The 17262-nt window shown below is 51.8% G+C and overlaps 1 protein-coding gene across 2 annotated transcripts; it reads right to left on the reverse strand.

The window, feature by feature from the left end:
* Window positions 1-104: 104 nt before the first annotated feature.
* Tonsl (tonsoku-like, DNA repair protein) lies at window positions 105-13797 on the reverse strand. Of its 2 annotated transcripts, NM_183091.3 has the most exons (26): window positions 13722-13797; window positions 13546-13641; window positions 13316-13458; window positions 12708-12891; window positions 12340-12469; window positions 11910-12081; window positions 11720-11834; window positions 11048-11193; window positions 10809-10961; window positions 10430-10555; window positions 9984-10173; window positions 8637-8719; window positions 8433-8522; window positions 7913-7985; window positions 7659-7822; window positions 7454-7577; window positions 6641-7371; window positions 6475-6551; window positions 5829-5979; window positions 5662-5740; window positions 4699-5000; window positions 4345-4516; window positions 3534-3709; window positions 3125-3198; window positions 2617-2750; window positions 105-350 (listed from the first exon to the last, which is right to left on the reverse strand). In NM_183091.3, exons 1-26 carry the CDS (start codon window positions 13744-13746, stop codon window positions 169-171), a joined length of 4092 nt encoding a protein of 1363 aa, NP_898914.3. In that variant the 5' UTR covers window positions 13747-13797; the 3' UTR covers window positions 105-168. The 2 variants fall into 2 exon arrangements, with proteins under 2 accessions (NP_898914.3, XP_017172244.1); XM_017316755.2 differs by lacking the exons at window positions 13316-13458; window positions 13546-13641; window positions 13722-13797 and adding an exon at window positions 12547-12631.
* Window positions 13798-17262: the final 3465 nt, after the last annotated feature.

Below are 17262 nucleotides of genomic sequence, written 5' to 3' on the forward strand. Positions count from 1 at the left end.
GGCACTCGGCTTTTTTTGCCTGAGCTTGCGCTCTGGAGTAGCTCCGCCTGTCAAGGCTTTTACAGCTCACATCGCCCACCCTTTTCGCAGAGAGCTGACACAAATGAGATAGCAGCATAGTTTATTAAGGTTTTTCTTTTTCTTCTGGAGGAAACGGCAGGACTAGGATCAGAGGCATTTAAAGAAGAGCTTGGAACTTTGGTCCATTGTGCACGCACCCTCTGGCAGTCTCTGACACACCGAGTCTCGGTCTTTGGTGCTCAGGTCTTTGGTGCACAGTTGCAACTCCTGCAACTGCACGAAGATCTTGTCCCAGAGGTCAGAGTTCAGCGGCCCTTGAATAGAGCAGCCTGTGGGGGTGAGGAGGAGGTAGGTTTAACTTACACACCCACAGGAGGCATAGTGCTTATGTTGTACCTCGGAGCCTACATTTTGGCTTGTCCCATCATAAAAAGGACTCAATATATCTGTATACTGTGGGCCCTCGGATCTCTGGAGGCTAGTGAATGCCAGGCCTTGATCAAGTCAGAGATCCCAGTAGGCTCAAGGTTGTCAGGGAACTGGATGAAGCGCACAGCTGCCAGAAATACCATTGTGTTGGGAAGAGGGGGTGAGATACAGGAAAAACCCAGGGACTCCCCTGTGCTCAGTTTTTATCCTCCAGGGGGAAAGGCTGCCACCCTCAAATCTCAGCTGGGCAAGGCAGTGGCAGGCCAGGCCATCAGGCACACTTATAAGGTGGAGAGTGCGTTGGTGTAACGGGACAAGCTAGCTTATTAGTAGATAAGGCAAGGAAGGAGGGAGGGGGGCAGGTTGAGAGAGCAAGCACCCCTTAAGCGGAACTTGGATCACTGACTGGTGGACAGGAATGAGGAAATAAGGTTTTCTGCAAGTAACAATGATTTGCTACCCTCCTGACCCAGAAAACCCCGCAAAAACAAAAGGTCCAAATCATGCCTGCCCTGGTGGCATCCGCCTTTAATCTCAGTCCTCTCCAGGTAGAGAGGAAACTTTACAGAGCTCCAGAACAGCCAGGACTACACAGAGACACCCTGTCTCAAAAAACAACAAACAATTTGCCACTCCAAAAGGAGGTTCAAATCTTCATGATCATTTTAAGAATACCCGAGGAGCTGCCTAGGCTGTGAGGGGGTGTGCATGTGTATCTGAAAAATGTCACTTTAAAGAAGCAATGTGCATTGTTTCAGAGGTCTGTCTATAAAGGTGGAGTTGGAAAATGTTTGCCAGGCCAGTCAGTCAGTGGCCCCCAAAGAAGTTTTGATATATGTTCTCTTACAAAGTTTGGATATATGTTCTCTCTGGTCACTGTTGAGTTTTTATGGTGAACTAACCCATGGGTTCCCCCTGTAAGTAAGTAAGATGATTCTCACTGAGAAGGAATAAACTGTTCCTAGCCAAAAGAGAAGGCTGCACAGAAGAAAGGATATCCCACAACCAAAAGCTAAAGGAACAGCTGGGCAGTGGTGCACACCCTTAGCCCCAGCACTCAGGAGGTAGAGGCGGGCAGATCTCTGTGAGTTCAAGGACATTTTGATCTACACAATGAGTTCCAGGACAGCCAGGCATATACAGAAAAACCCTGCTTGAAAACAAAACAAGCTGGGCAGTGGTGGCACACGCCTTTAGTCCCAGCATTTGGGAGGCAGAGGCAGGCAGATTTCTGAGTCTAAGGCCAGCCTGGTCTACAAAGTGAGTTCCAGGACAGCCAGGGCTATACAGAGAAACCCTGTCTTGAAAAACAAAAAACCCAACCAAAATAACAAAACAAAACAAACAAAAACAAATTATTTTGGGACTGGAGAGATGGCTCAGTGGTTAAGAGCACTGACTACTCTTCCAGAGGTCCTGAGTTCAATTCCCAGCAACCACATGGTGGCTCACAATTATCTGTAATGAAATCTGATGCCTTCACACTTGTCTGGTGTGTCTGAGGACAGCTACAGTGTACTCATTTGGCGGTGCACACCTTTAATCCCAGCACCCTGGAGGCAGTGAGTCTCGAGTTTGATGCCATCTTGGTTCCAGGACAGCTAGGGCTACATAGAGAAACCCTGTCTCGAAAATATAAATAAATAAATAAATAAATAAATAAATAAATTCAAATTGCTTTGTGTGTACTGGTGTTTCATTTCATTTGCATGTCTATCTGTGTACTGTGTGAAGCCAGGCTGCCTGCAGATCTGCCTTCAGATCCCTTGGAACTGAAGTTCCAAAGGTTGTGAGCTGCTATGTTTGATGCTGAGATTTGAAATGAGGGTCTCTGGAAGAGCACCCCTAAGTGTTGACCATTCCTCCAGCCCCTCCTTTGGTTTATTATTATTATTATCACTATTATTATTATTACTAGTACTATTATTTTCTTTACTATGCAGCTTAGGCCATGCTTGAGGTAATCTGCCTTAGTGCTTCCTGCCGTACTCTGAGCCACCAGTCAGTCTTGCTCCTTGCCCTGGTTACACCACAAACTGCCTTTCATCACAACAGCCTTGTGGAATCTCGCCGATGGCAGTGACTGCCCCTTCTGCTGGCAGGACCCTGGAAAGTAAGCCCTGTGTTAGGTGAGACACAGGAGCCATTCTTGTTCCTAGCCCTTACCTGATAGGCCAAGGAAGCTGAGGCCTTGGGACCGCTCTTGGAGGGCAGACAAGAGCTCCTCTAGACTGGCACAGCTGACCTCGGGGTTGGCAGACAGGTCCAGAGAGGTGAGTGAGGGGCAGCAAGGGAGACATCTACAATGACAGGGGACATGAAAGCATGAGCTGGCCAGGAAAGCCCTTGCTTTAGTACTAGGGAAGTCTGTCCCTTGGCTCTGGGAGCCAAGGATCTCTGCAGTGCCAGCCAGAGGCAGTGCCATGGCCAACTCTAGGGGCAGGATCGGGGGCAGGAGGGAATGTTTTACCAAGGAAAAATAAAGGACAGGCCAGAGTGAGAAGTTCTCATACCACAAGGGCATGGCAAGAAACTCAAGGAGGGTAAGCATGCCTGCCAGAGCCATCCCTGGAGACAGTGGACGTCAGAAAGAGGTGACACCACCTGACTCATTCATCTTCATGTCAGACTCCCTCCTCACAGGAGAGCCAGTGGCTCAGGGATGGTGTGTTACCTGCTCAGTTCTCTCACGGCCTTGTCACCCAGGCAGTTTGCGGACAGGGTTAGGTGGGCCAGAGCACAGCCTTCCTGGACGTTAAGAACAGGGCAAAAGGCCATGCCTAGTGGGCACCCATCCGTCTACCTTCCTCCCAGCAGAGTCCCATCACCAAGAGAGCTGAATGGAAAGGAAACACCTCTTTTCCAAGCTATAGGTTATAGATGCCTTGTAAAGACCACAGGGGCCTGGCGTGTCCCTTGGAACTTGCCTGAAGTACCACCACCTGGCTCCCAGGAGTCCATGGGTGTTCTTCCCAACCCCCAGCCCTTCCCTCAGACTCCGTACAACATGGCAGGGTTGCAGTTAGGTTTTGGGCCTTGGGATCCCTGTGTTCTGGTTTGGCAGTCTACTCCATACCTCATACCTTGGTCAAGTATTTGATAACAGGCTCTATGATACCCGAGTTGCTCTTGCTGGCTGCCACAGAGCTTAGGTCCAGACGTTTGAGGGTACAGGCGGGTAAGGTCTGCAGCACCCTCGCCAGGGCAGGAGCGCCGAGCAGATTGTACGATAAGGACAAGGTTTTCAGGTGCACAGCATCTGTACGGCAGAAGGACTTGTGTTAACTCATTCAGTGGCCCCTGCCCCTTCCCCACCCTAGAGCTCTGACCCCACAAGCTCATGAATCCTTTAGAGAAACTGTTACCCCTGGACTTTTTGTGAGAAAATTGAGAAGCAGTGGCTCTTGTCCAGTCTCTAAGCCCAGTTTTTACCTTTCCATATTCCTGGCTGGTAGGCATAAAGTTCTGGGCCAGGACATTTGTGAGTGAAAGTCAGGACACTTCCCTGACCATTAACACCTAATCCCAGGCCCCTCCCTCTGCTGGGCTCCACTGGGTCAGCCCCAGTCCTCAGTCCTCTGTACTGGGGCCATGTCACTGAATCAGGTGGGCTCGCAATGAAATTGGCTCAGGAAGGAAAGATAGAGGGACTTTGAGGGCAGACATGGCCTCTCTGAAACCCTACTTGTGATATGTGGGGGCTAGAATGAGTTCTGAAAACAGCCAAAGCTGGCCAAGAACCAATTTCTGCTGGGACCCCAGCTATACTTGGGTCCTAATAGGAACTGGCCCTTCCCTCAGAAGCCAGATCCTGATATTCTAGGACCCCTCTGCTCAAGGTTTTGAATCTTCTCAACCCCGGGGCCAGGGAATACACTTAACTGCTCATCTTACCTTGGAAGGCACCGCCCAGGGCAGCCTGGTGGCTCAGGAAGAAACTGGAGCTGAAGCCACAGGCCTGTAGGCGCAGGGTGCTGAGCATGGGGCAGGCCCGCAGAAGGGAGGCCAGGGCCTGACCACAGCCATCTCCTAGTGGGTTCATACTCAAGTCCAGCTCCTCCAAGTTCTATAGAAGGGATGGGATGGGCGCTGAGCTCATAGACTCCCCATGTGGAGTCTCATCTCCACAGGGGTCCCATTCCAGGGACACACACTACCCAGCTCTCCCAGATGCACCAGACCACCAATGGCTCAGTGGGGATAGTGATACCCTGCAGCTGTTGGCCCAGTGTATGCTGGGGTCTTTACCTGCAAAGCAGCCTGGCCCGAGGAGCCTTCCACAAGCTGACGCAGACCTTCCTGGCCCAAGTGATTGGAAGAGAGATCGAGGAGGACCAGGTTAGGCGTGGTGCCCAGGGTGGCCAGCAGCTCGGTAGCGCAGGCATCACCTAGTCGGTTCCCTGCAAGGCGTAGCTCCCGGAGTGCTGTGTGTAACTTGAGGGCCCTCAGCAGGGGTGTGAGCTGGGCTTGGCACAAGGCTAGGGAGCAGGCACTGAACGAAGGGCTGGAACTCTGGTGGTCCATGGCATGCAGCACTTGCTGGTGCTCCCCTAAGAAGAGAAGATACAGGGTCAGGTCACCAGGGCGAGAGCTCAAACCTGACGCCCGAATCCTGCAGGCAAATAAAATGGTCCAGGCAGTAATACGGAGCCTATTCCTAAAAGCCTTGGATTTAGTATCATGCAAGGAGCTTTTGTATAAATTGGGGTGGGGGTGGGGGAGCTCTGATCTCCTTCAGTCACATTTACATCTTCCAGTCACCAGTTACTGGTGACCTCCAGGCCCCCTCAGACTCCTCCCTGGGCTTTAGCTGTGACTTAGGCTGCTTCAGGAACTCTCATTCCAAGGGCCTAGGATCCTAGAACTGTCTGCTCCCACCTGTCCCCCACTTGAGGGTAAAAGGTATAAAGCTGGGCTGGAGAGATGGCTCAGAGGTTAAGAGTACTGGCTGCTCTTTCAGAGGTCCTGAGTTCAATTCCCAGCAACCACATGATGGCTCATAACCATCTAGAGAGATAACCATGAAATATGGTGCCCTCTTCTGGCCTGCAGGCTTACACGCAGGCAGAATATTAAATTTATATGTAATAAATTAATAAATCTTTTTAAAAAAGTATAAAGCTTGGGGGAGGGTTGGGTTTCCTCAGCTATCTGCAGGGTAGGTGGGGATTATAGGCCCAGCTCCTCCATCCTAAGACAGGGCTAGCTCACCTTGCCCCAGGCTCAGGCAGGCCCTGCGGTAGCGGTCCTTTAGCGGAGGAAGGTCCCACGAAGTTACCTCAGCTAACACCTAGAGTGTACGTGTATGTGGTGAGCAGCCCTGCGGAGCCTAGCAAACAGAGCCGGCCTATGCCCACGGCCCAGGCCCCGCCGCACACCTCATCGTTGCTCTGCAGCACGTCAGGGATGGGGTCCTGCGGGGCCAGCAGTGCGCCATCCTTCCGCAGGGTGAGCCTTGGGAGCAGCCCACACGTTTGGAAATAGCGCTGGGCGGCTTGCTCTGTGAGCCAAGCCACGGGGCGGATGTCACTGCCGAAGAGAATGGCGCGCTGAGCTCGGAGGCACTGGGGCCCTGCTTTGATGCTTTGGGATCTCCAGCTCTTTCACCTAGTGCTCTCCACCTCTGCACCTCTTCTCTGCATAACTAGTCCCACCCCCAACACCCCCCAAGACAGGGTTTTTGTGTAGACCTGGCTGTCCTGGAACTCACTCTGTAGGCCAGGCTGACCTCAGACTCACAGACATTTGCCTGCTCCTGCCTCCTGAGTACTGGGGTTAAAGGCAGACTATCTGTTCTTCTGGCCCTCTCTAAGGCCCATAGAAGCTTTCTAGACTGAAGCCTTCCTGTCTGCGCAGGGCTCCCTGGGGCTCTAGGGAGCAGAGTGCCAAGTCCAAGGGAGTCCTGCTCACACATCCCCTCCTGATAAGCACATAAGGATGCTGCGTACTGAGCTACTGTTACCCCAGGCAGAGCTACATGACAGGCGGAAGGGACTGGGGATGGGGGCGAAGCCTGTGCCTTACCTCTGGGGAACGGGGATGAGGAAAAGGTTATCCTGAATTTGAACTCGAACCCGGATGGGAGGGGGCTGGACCAGAAGCTAGCAGGAAAGACAGAGGGAGGGGACAGTCAGAAGACAGAAGTTTCTACCCGCACCAGTCCCATGCTGAAGACTGCTTGTGCACCCACCAAAGGCTGGCCTGCTGCATAATTTTCCTTGTTGGGTCCTGAGGTCCTAGGCACGCTGGGGTTCTCTGCAGGCTCTGCATTCAAGCTGCCATCTCCTGCTTGAGTCCGTGCACACCAACCATCAAGACTTGTCAGGCGACTCTGCTTGACACGGGTCCGGGGCCTTGCAGGACATCGCTCATAGTCTGACACCGAGGTGCTGGGCCTGCCGCTGCGGGTCAGAGGTGTATCTACCTCCAGCCATTCCCCAGCCAGGTATTCCTCCTCGGGAATGAGTGCTGTCTTGGGGGCAGGGACTTCCTCTGAGCCCCGAGGCAGGCTAGGCACCAAGCGACGGCTCTGGGCACTACCCACGCCTCGGATGGCCGCTTGGTAAGCCGCCCGGCAAGCACTTGACGTGGCTGTCTCTCTACTTTTGGGTGGGTCAGGAATCTTGACTTCACCCTGCTGTGTGGTATGTCTCAGTCTTTTCTGCGATGGCCTGCAGGGACTTGGGTTATCCTCATCCTCTGAGCTGCTACTGCTGCTGGTTGGTCTGTGCCTGGTCTTTCGAGGTCGGGACACGGCAGACACAGTTTCCTCCAGAAAGACTTTAGCAGGGGCCGGAGAGGCCTCTGGAGGTCTAGGAGTATATGAGGAGGGTTCTGGACAGGGGCTTGAGGGAGGAGAGGTCTCAGGGTCAAATAGATGGTTACTTGGAATGGTCTGGAGGGCAGGGGAGCTGCGGGAAGCTGAGCAAGAGAGAATAAATCATGAGACAGGACCTCACTTTTAGGGCTAGGAACAAGGAGAGATAGAGGAGGCCCTGCTTACCTTGGCCTGAGGAGGCCATCTGGAGCCTCTTCTCCATGGTTGCCGCCTTCTGTCTTGTCTCAAGGTCAAGGTCCCTGAAGTACAACTTCACCCACTGCTGCAGTGTCTCCAGTGGGCTGAGGCCCTGAGTGGCACTCAGTTGAGCAGGGGGAACAACAGACTCTATCACAGTCCCTGCCCATGCCCTGCCTATGCCCTGACTTACCTTCCTGGTACGGAGAGTCACGGATGCCCCTCGCTCAATGAGTAATTCAGCTACCTCAAAGTGGCCACAGTTGAGGGCGTCATGCAGGGGGGTGATGCCATCACACCCCTGGCCACCTGGGTCATCCACTGCTGCTCCATGGTCCAGAAGGAAGCGAACAATCTCTGGGTGGGGGTGGGGTGGGGTGGTGAGCACATTCGTACTTGCCTCCTGACCCACATGTCCTGCCACGTGCTTGGCCTGACCTTACTTACCAAGATGTCCATAGTTGCATGCTTCATGGAGAGGTGTCCAGCCGCAGTAGTCTCGGGGATTCAGGGGATGGCCCTAGGACCAAGGAAAGAGGATGGGTCCTGGGCCCTGGTCCTAGCATAGATGCATGGCTAGTGCCCAGAGTAGGCCTCAAAGATTTACTCCTCGGTATAGCCTTCTTTCCCTCTTTAGGTGTTAACAAAGAAAATGAGGATATGCCCTGCCCTTCCTGATGCCTAGCTGGCTACACTATCACAGTAGACTCCTAGTCCATGTGCCATCCTATACCTTGGTACAAACAGTGCCTGAATACAGGGCTTAGAACAGGAAGGAAGATGCCAGGGGTTTTAGTCTGTTGTTCACTCTCATTCTGGTTAGGCCAGCCCACTCACCCACAGCAGGAGTGCTAGCCACTTGGAATCTCTTCTGTTTTTAAAAATACGCTATAAAGGAGATACGGCCTGGGTCCAGAGCTCCCTGAGGAAGCAAGGGCTCAGGGATCTCTCTAGGGATTTTACCCACCTGCTTCACAAGATCCTGGACACGACGCAGTTGGCCTTCAATGCAAGCTCGGTGCAGCAGGGTCTCTCCCATGTCATTGCGCCGGTTCCACTGTAAGTGTAGTTGCCCCGAAGTGGGGCAGAAGTATGAGGGGTGGAAGTAGTGCTGGCGAGGGATGGTACAGAGCTCTTGGGCAACGGGAAGGGGAGGGCATGCCGTCCTCACCTTGTTCACCTTCCGCCGGCCCACACAGCCCTGAAGCTCCTCATCTTCTTCCAGCTGCTGAGACAGGCCGTCAGCATCATCCTCTAGAAGAGTTAAGTCTGCTGAGCCAGAGCCTAGGGTGTTCTAGCTCCCCTGATCGCTAGGGCAGAGCAGCCACGAGCAGGAAGGAAGACTCTGGGACCTGGGAGTTCTGTAGCCAGGTTAAGCAAAGCTGACTCCTAGCCCAACCCAATTCCACCAGAAGCCTGCTTCAACTAATTTGTTTGTTTGTTTATGGTTTTTCCAGACAGGCTTTCTCTGTAGTGATTCTTCTCGAAGGCTCTTCAATAGGCCTGATGCCCCTCCTGCACCCACTGGCCTTTTCTGTTTTTTTTTTCTCTGCTCTCTCTTATGCATGTGGCCACCAGCTGAAGGACAGTTCCTAAAGATGAAGTACCTGGTTCTCCTTCCTCTCTCATAACACCCAAAATACCAATATTCGATTTGTCTCATCTTCTCAGACACAGCCTAACTTCCCCAGAACTGTAAGTTTGCTTGTAACTTGGGAGTCAAGGTTTTTCTAGGAATCTAATCCACAAACCTCACAGTTGGGTCTTGCGTGGCCACCACCCTACTGGAAGTCAGCCCTCAGCTCCATGGCTTCCTGCCTGCCCTGCCCCACAGAGCAAAGATGCTCTCCTTCCTAGCACTGTACCACTGGACCCCTCCGCACACTGGTCTTGAGTTCCAGGAACATCCTGCAGCAGCTGGATCACTGCCAACCCTGCTGGACGAATCTCACAAAGGGGCAACACAGCATTGGGTCCCCAACCACAGCCTACCACCCGCAAGGCCACCCAGGACATACCATTGCACCTCTGCTGGGTTTTTTTTTTGTTGTTGTTTTTGATTTTTCGAGACAGGGTTTCACTGTGCAGCCCTGGCTGTGCTGGAACTCACTCTGTAGACCAGGCTGGCCTCGAACTCAGAAATCTGCCTGCCTCTGCCTCCCAAGTGCTGGGATTAAAGGAGTGTGCCACCATGCCCAGCCCTTTTTTTCTTTTTAATCCCCCCCCCCCCCCCGGTGGTTCTAATAGAACCCTCTCCTTAGGCTTTGACCCCAAACAACTGACTTTCAGCTGGCAGTGGTCAGACAGAACCCTTGTGTCTAACGGCCACTCTGGCCCTGACCAGTTCTTTCTGCTGGGAGCTTCTGATTACCATGTCCCATGCTCCATATACACACCCGGCCTCCTCTATGCACTCCCACAGAAGCACCGGTCACCCCTTCTGGTCCTCAGGCTCCATAAAGACACACCATTTCCAGCACACACCAGCCCAGCACACAAGGCAGCATTTGGCCCTCACCGCTCTCTGAGAGTTCCAGTTCACTGGTCTCTGGGGCCTCACTGGCTTCTTCCTCTTCTTCCTCCTCTTCCTCCTCCTCTTCTTCTGTGTCTTTTGCCATACTCAGTTCCTGCAGTCTGATTTCAGTGTCACGGGCTTCTTGTGGCTGCAACTTTAGTTGCACGGTATAAAGGTGCTGTAAGATCTGCCTCTGGGGAGCAAAGATGTCCAGTTGAACAAGCAGGACCACCAAGAGCAATTAATGCAAGGAAAGACAGGTTGAGAAGAATTCTAACTTCAAGGTCAGCTAGGGCAACTTAGTGAGACACTGTCTCAAAATGAAAATATAAAATGGGCCAGGGGTAGGTAGGTAGGTAGGTAGGTAGGTCACGAGCAAGATCTTAAGGTCAAAAGCCAGGAAAAAAGAAAGCTAGATTGATTTGGGATGGTAGGATGGGCTCTCATACCTGCAGCTGGAATCTCTGGGCCTGCTGGGCACAGCAAAAAGCCTTCTGGAAGCATGGAGCTAGCAGCTCGTATGCGTCTCCAGCCTCCTCACGTGACAGGGCAATGTTGAACCAAGTCTTAGCTTCCTGAAACAGAGGGAGAAAAACACAAGGTCGGTGGCTGCCTACCACATCCAGCTGCCCACAGCCAATAAGCTGGCTTCCCTTAGATCTGCTTTGTCTCTGTCCTATCTCCAGTTGACAGACGGTCCTCGGAAGGAACAGCCTTTCTCTGGGAAGCATCCGCTTGCACCCACTATGGAGAATGGTGGGCTCAAAGTAAAGTACAGCCACCAAAATACGCCTGCCTGTATGTGCACAGGGGGCGAGGGCGTGTCACCTCCAGAGCGTTGCCCTTGCGCAGCCTCAGTTCTTCCTCATAGTGGTGCACAGCCTTGCGGTGATCCTTCATGTCTCCCAGTGTGGTGGCCAGGGATACGTGGATAACAGCCAGCTCCAGATCTGGTCTGTTCAGCAGCTCAGCCAAGTGCAGCTAGGAAGGCAGCACAGTATGTCTCAGACCTTTTCGTATGTCGCTTGTCACTCTTCTCCTGCCCTATGTGGGAGGGGGGCACTCACCTGCTTCTGGTAAGCCTCAGCTGCCTTGGGAAAGTCACCCGCTTTGGAGAACAGGTCCCCCAACTGTTCACAGATAGCCATGGCACCTTGAAGATCATTGCCCTCAGCCTCTTCCAGCTGCTGCTGCAGCTGGATCACTGCCAATACTGCTGGAAAGAATCTCGAGTGAGGGGGAGGCGGGATCACATAGTATAGGGCCCCAGCAACAGCCTACCACCCACCAGCCATATTCCCTTAGACAGCAGCCTGGGAATCAGGAAAAGTGTCTCAGTGTGACCATTGGGTAAAAAAAAAAAGTGGGTAGTGGGGAACTTGACCACTTGGAACTTTTGAAGGTCAGAAGAGTAAGTGTGCTTTAGCAGCCTAGAATGGTGCTTGGTCTGAAGAACTGGTGACCGTCACTGTCAGTCTCGAAGGTACAGTATGCTGCCTGTGCTCCTGCTTCCTAATGCTGCTTTGTGACTAAGGTCCAGTCAGTTTCCCATAGAGCCTCTAGTTTCCTAGACACCCTGTGCAGCAGGCTTAGCCCAAGGCAAGGGTCTTCAACAAACAGAAATCTACCCTTGCTGTCTGTCAGAGGCTCAGAACATAAGCTGGATCTCTCCTGTCAGAAGAGCAGAGACCTTCTCAGACCCCTGAGGCTCTCAGTTCCAGGCCCCCATGCAGCCTCACCATACTTGAGACTCTGACAGACAGTCACTCTCTGGTTAGGCTTCTGAGAGCCCAACCTATAGGCCTTCTTCAGGGCTCGTTTGGCAGCTAAGAAGTCCCCCAGATCTTGGAGCACCTGGAAAGAGGGAGAAAAAAACTAAGACCTGTAGACCAAAGTCCAAGCCCAAGGCGACGATGAAAGGAGAGGTACCTGGGACACTAGCACGCAACATTCACTCTCCATGAATCTCATCTTCATAGCACGGGCACATTCCCGGGCCCCTTCTAAGCAGCGCATGGCCTGAGAGTGCTGCCCTCCGCGCCAGTGGATGGCACCCAGGTTGTATCGGGCCCGGAACAGATCTTCATAGAGATGGTTCTGCCTGTGGGGGATGGGGTAATAGGAGCTCAGAGCGTCTGGTGTCCACCAACCTTGGAACAGTGAGACACCGAAATACCTATGATACTATTGATGTTCAACCAGTTACGGCTATTAACACCACCTAGACCCCGGCTCGACCATTCTGTGGTTTCAGGCCTAAATGTGCGTGGCAAATGAACAACTTAGGCAAGCTGCCCTCTTGGAAGGATCCCAGGGGACCACCTACTCCCTCTTGGGGACAGGGATGGTGCCTCCTCACTCAGCAAGAAAGATGCTCTTTTTGAAGTAGTTGTTGCACAGGGCTGTCTGTTGCAGGCTCTCACAGGTGAGACCCAGATTGAGGTAGAGACGGGTCCTCATCTCACTCAGTTCCCGCTGGGTCAGCATCCCTGGAAAAAGAACAGCTTTAGGGACTCAGTTGCCCCCACCCCCACCCCCAGGATATGGGGTTTTCAGGCACTCCTACCCTTTATCCCATCTCTTATTGAGTGAGCCAGGAGTCTGCTGCACGTAGAATATAGAGAAGGAGCAGGTGCCTGACAGGTTCAAGCCTGAAGAGCAACACAGGCCTTGGAAAGGGAGGGCCCAGAGGGAGCCTATGGGGAGAATCCAAGAAAGGGGACATACCCTCTAGTTTCTCATCCACAATAGCCAAGCTCTTCTCAAAGGCAGCTTGTGCCTGCAACAAGGAATCTCTTGATTGGCAGTGGTCATATATATCCAGATGGGTGCGGCCAATGGTGGCCCAGGCTCGCTGTAGTTCAGTGTGGTTGGACAGGGAACCAGCCAGATCCAGGTAGAGATGCTGGTGCTAATGTAGAAAGAAAAAGCATTTGACATGATCCGACTCCCAGCAACTCCAGCAGTCTGATACCAGAGGAAGCTACTCTTAGAAAAGAGACCCTTCTGTTTCCCAAATTTCGACAGAGTTGGGTATACCCATGTCCTATCTTTTCTATGCAAAGGACTGTCTATGGCAATGGCTGTTCTGCCCTGCAGCAGTGCTGTCATGGGAGACCACTAAGGGCTGCATGGAGTGTTGCTCTCAATAGCAGTGGGTCCTGAGCCTTCCTCATTCAGTTGTCACAAACCCATCCATTCCCCACCACCACCACCAAGAGGCAGGCAGCGCCCCAAGTAGACATAAGAAGGGTGTGACTGCCTGCCAAGTCAAAGGTCCCTGAATACTTATTTGCATACTAGCCCTCTCTCCTCAACAAGTGAAGGTCCTGTACCTTCAGAGCAGCAGAGTAATTCTCCATTTCAGCCAGCCGTTCTCCAATCTTGCGGTGGGCCACAGCGCAGCCTAGAGTGTCCTGGACGCTCTCTAGCAGATGTAGTTCCTGCTGGTGCTCCTCCAAAGCGTCCTTGAAGCGGCCTGCCGGAAGAGGGGCGTGTGCTCAAGGTGCGCCATCACCCAGCCAGTCCCCTGCCTCCAGCTAGTCCTCTCACCGCTCCGGCTCACCGTGGCTAGCCAGCAGCTCCCCCAGCTGGTGGCAGTAGGCCGCCTCCTCGCGCAGCTGTCCATTCCTCTGGGCCCTGGTCTTGGCCTTGCTCAGCTCTGCCGGAAGAGAGAATCGAGTCTAACCCAGGACCCGATCCACACCCTGCGTCCCGACATGCACTCCCCAAAATACTCACGGCGAAGCTCCTGTTCCAGGGTCATAGCCAGACAAGCCACCGCCGCCGCGAAAATCTGCACTTCCCGCGCTTCCCTGAGCCCACGCCCATTTTCTCACTCCACCCATAACACGCAAGGCCCACCCACTCTTCTGAGCGCATGCTTAACCCCGCCCCTTCGGTGGCCCAAGTGCGGTAGACTCCAGGCCTTCTGGGATTTGTAGTCCTACTGGCGCCATCAGGTGGCAGAAGGTCTGTTGGGTAGGATCTGGGCCTTCAAGGCTGCTGTCAGAGTACGGGCACCCAAGCAGGAAGTGCCCTTTCTGGTGAGTTACCAGGACTACAGACTGACCCTGCTCCCCTGAAATCTACCTGCCTTTTTTTTTTTTTTTTTTTTAGGATTAGACGGGCTTGGTGGCATACGCCTTTAATCCCAGCACTCAGGAGGCCAAGACAGGCAAATTTCTAAATTTGAGGCCATCCTGGTCTACAGAGCAAATTGCAAATTCCTGAAAAGCCAATGATGCACAGAGAGACAAAAAAAAAAAAAAAAAAAAAAAAAAAGGAGGGGGGTCTGGATAGATGGCTCAGTGGTTAAGAGCACCGACTGCTCTTCTGAAGGTCCTGAGTTCAGGTCCAAGCAACCACATGGTGGCTACAACCACCCGTGATGAGATCTGATGTGTGTGTGTCTGAAGACAGCTACAGTGTACTTGGATATAGTAAATAAATGAATCTTTAAGAAAAAAAGATTTTTTAAATTTCACGTATGTGTTTACCTATATATATATATGTGTGTGTGTGTGTGTGCACCTGCCGTGTGCCTAGTGTCTGAAGAGGCTGAAGAGGGCAACTTGAAGAGGAGTTACAGCTTGTTGTGAATCATCGTGTGGATGTTAGTTACCAAACTTAGGTCCTCTGCAAGTGTAGCTCTTAACTACCGAGCCAACTTTCCAGCTCCCAGCCTGCCTTTTTATTACAGGTATACTGTAGTGCTACCCCCATTTCCTCTAGACATTATTATTTTTAAAGATTTATTTATTTATTTATTTATTTATTGGTTTTTTTTTGAGACAGGATTTCTCTGTGTAGCCCTGGCTGTCCTGGAACTCACTCTGTAGACCAGGCTGTCCTTGAATTCAGAAATCTGCCTGCCTCTGCCTCCCAAGTGTTGGGATTGAAGGCACGCGCCACCACGGCCTGGCAGATTTATTTTTTATTCATATGAGTACACTATAGCTGTCTTCAGACACACAAGAGGGCATCAGACCCCATTACAGATGGTTGTGAGCCTTGCAGCCTCCCTGGGGACCAACGCCCTCATGGCCTCCTGGGAGCAGAACAGGGGCTACCCTGTTCCTCAGATGCATTTCTGCCCGTCTACCATTCTCTGGTTGCTGGGAATTGAACTCAGGACCTCTGGAAGAGAAGTCAGTGCTCTTAACCGCTGAGCCATCTCTCCAGCCCTCTTCTAGAAATTAAAGCACATATCACCTATTTACATTTGTGAAAAAACTTGGAAAAAAAATACAGGTGCTCATATAGTCCTGGCTGGACTCAGAGATCCCCCTGCCTTTGTCTCCTCCATTCTGTGATCAAAGGCCTGTACCACCACTTGTAAGTTTTACCTTAAAATTTTAAATTATTATCTTGTGTGTATGGGCATTTTGCCTGTGTGTCTGTGTACCAATTGTGTGCCTAGTGCCCATGGAGGCCAAAAGAAGGCATCCCTAATTGGGGAGAGGGGCTGGAAGGGTGAGGGTTAGTATAGGGGAACAAGGGGAATAGAAAGATGGCTCAGTGGTTAAGAGCACTGGCTGCTCTTCCAGAGGACAAGGGTTCAATTTCCAGCACCCACATGGCAGCTCACAGCTGTCTGTAACTCCAGTTCCAGGGGATCTGACACCCTCCCAAAGACATACATACAGGCAAAACACCAATGCACACATAAATAAATAAATGAGTGGATGGATGAACAAACAAACAAACAAACAAACAAGAAAGACAAACTGGCAGTACACACAGTTATGAACCACCATGCGGGTGCTAAAAAAATCAAAGCTGGGTTTTCTGCAATAAAACTTTGGCCAGCACTCTTAAGCATGGAGCCAGCTTTTAGCCCCTACTCTTGCAACTTTTAAAAAGCAATATAATACCAAAAAACAAAAACAAAAAAAAAAAAACCTGTGATATTTATGATTGGGCATGAGGACTTAATGAAACTGTTGGGTGCCCTAGGGAACAGCTCACATGCAAAGGACACAGAAGGGCCCTGGCTAAAAGGGGAGGAAGGGGCTTTTTCAACTAAACAGAACAGTTTCTCCTATGTGGTATCAGTGTTCCCAGAAGATGCAGTAAAACTGCCTAGCTTTGTACTGCAAGGCAGTTGAATGAGAATATAGGCTGGAGAATTGAAAGCAAACCAGATTCCTTACCTGCAAAGTGCCCGGAACTCTATTTGGAATTATGACTTGGGGTGCTCTGTTCTCATTACCCTGAAGACCAAACACTTCCCTGGCTATGTGGCAGACGTAACACTCACCATCTATCAGGATGTGTACCGAAGGGCCCACTGGAGATGTAGTTCAGGATCCCACAAAGCCATGGGCGTGAGACATAGGAGGAATTAGTTTGTCTTTCGCTTTTGAGTCAGGGTCTTCTGGAGCCCAGGCCAGCCTCATCCTCAGCCGGTGGCTGGGGATGATGCTGGGCTCCTGACTTTATTTCCCAAGTACTGGGATTACAGGCATGTGTCTGCCACATCTATAAGCTGACAAGTTTATTTTCTATTCTGATCAAAGCATCGGGAGCACACATTATTTTTTTGGTTTCTCGAGGCAGGGTTTCTCTGTGTAGCCTTGGCTGTCCTGGAACTTACTCTGTAGACCAGGCTGGCCTCGAACTCAGAAATCCACCTGCCTCTGCCTCCCGAGTGCTGGGATTAAAGGTGTGCGCCACCACTGCCCGGCAAGATCATTCTTGCAAAGTTGTGCAGGGTGAGAAGGAAAATCAGATGCAGGTAGACCTCCTCTGAAGGGCAGGCTTGAGGCTAGGCCTTGATGGGTCCCAGGGTGTCAGAACAGCTATGGAGATCCACGCTGCCCACCCTTTCCCATCTGAAGCGTGCCTCCGAAGTCAGGTCCACTACCTGTAAGGCAGGTTGGTGAGCTGTGTGAGGGGCACAGTGAGAGACGAAGTATGGGATGGGAGGAAGGTACAGAATCAAGAGGCGTAAGACACAGGGAAGTCCCTCAGTGCTGTGGGGAAGACCATGACTTTCTTTCCTTCTAGACCTGGAGTTCATAAAATAGGAGTCTGTAGAGACCGAGCTATTCTAATGTATTCTATTGTGTTAAGAGTGTTCTCTTCCAGGCGTGGTGGCGCATGCCTTTAATCCCAACATTCGGGAGGCAGAGGCAGGTGGATTTCTGAGTTCGAGGCCAGCCTGGTCTACAAAGTGAGTTCCAGGACAGCCAGGGTTACACAGAGAAACCCTGTCTCAAACAAACAAAAAAGTGTCCTCTTAGATCATTACTTGTCCTATAAGACAGTATTTCACAAG

The sequence above is a fragment of the Mus musculus genome, chromosome 15 (assembly GCF_000001635.26).
Source record: "Mus musculus strain C57BL/6J chromosome 15, GRCm38.p6 C57BL/6J".
Taxonomy (NCBI): Eukaryota; Metazoa; Chordata; class Mammalia; order Rodentia; family Muridae; genus Mus; species Mus musculus.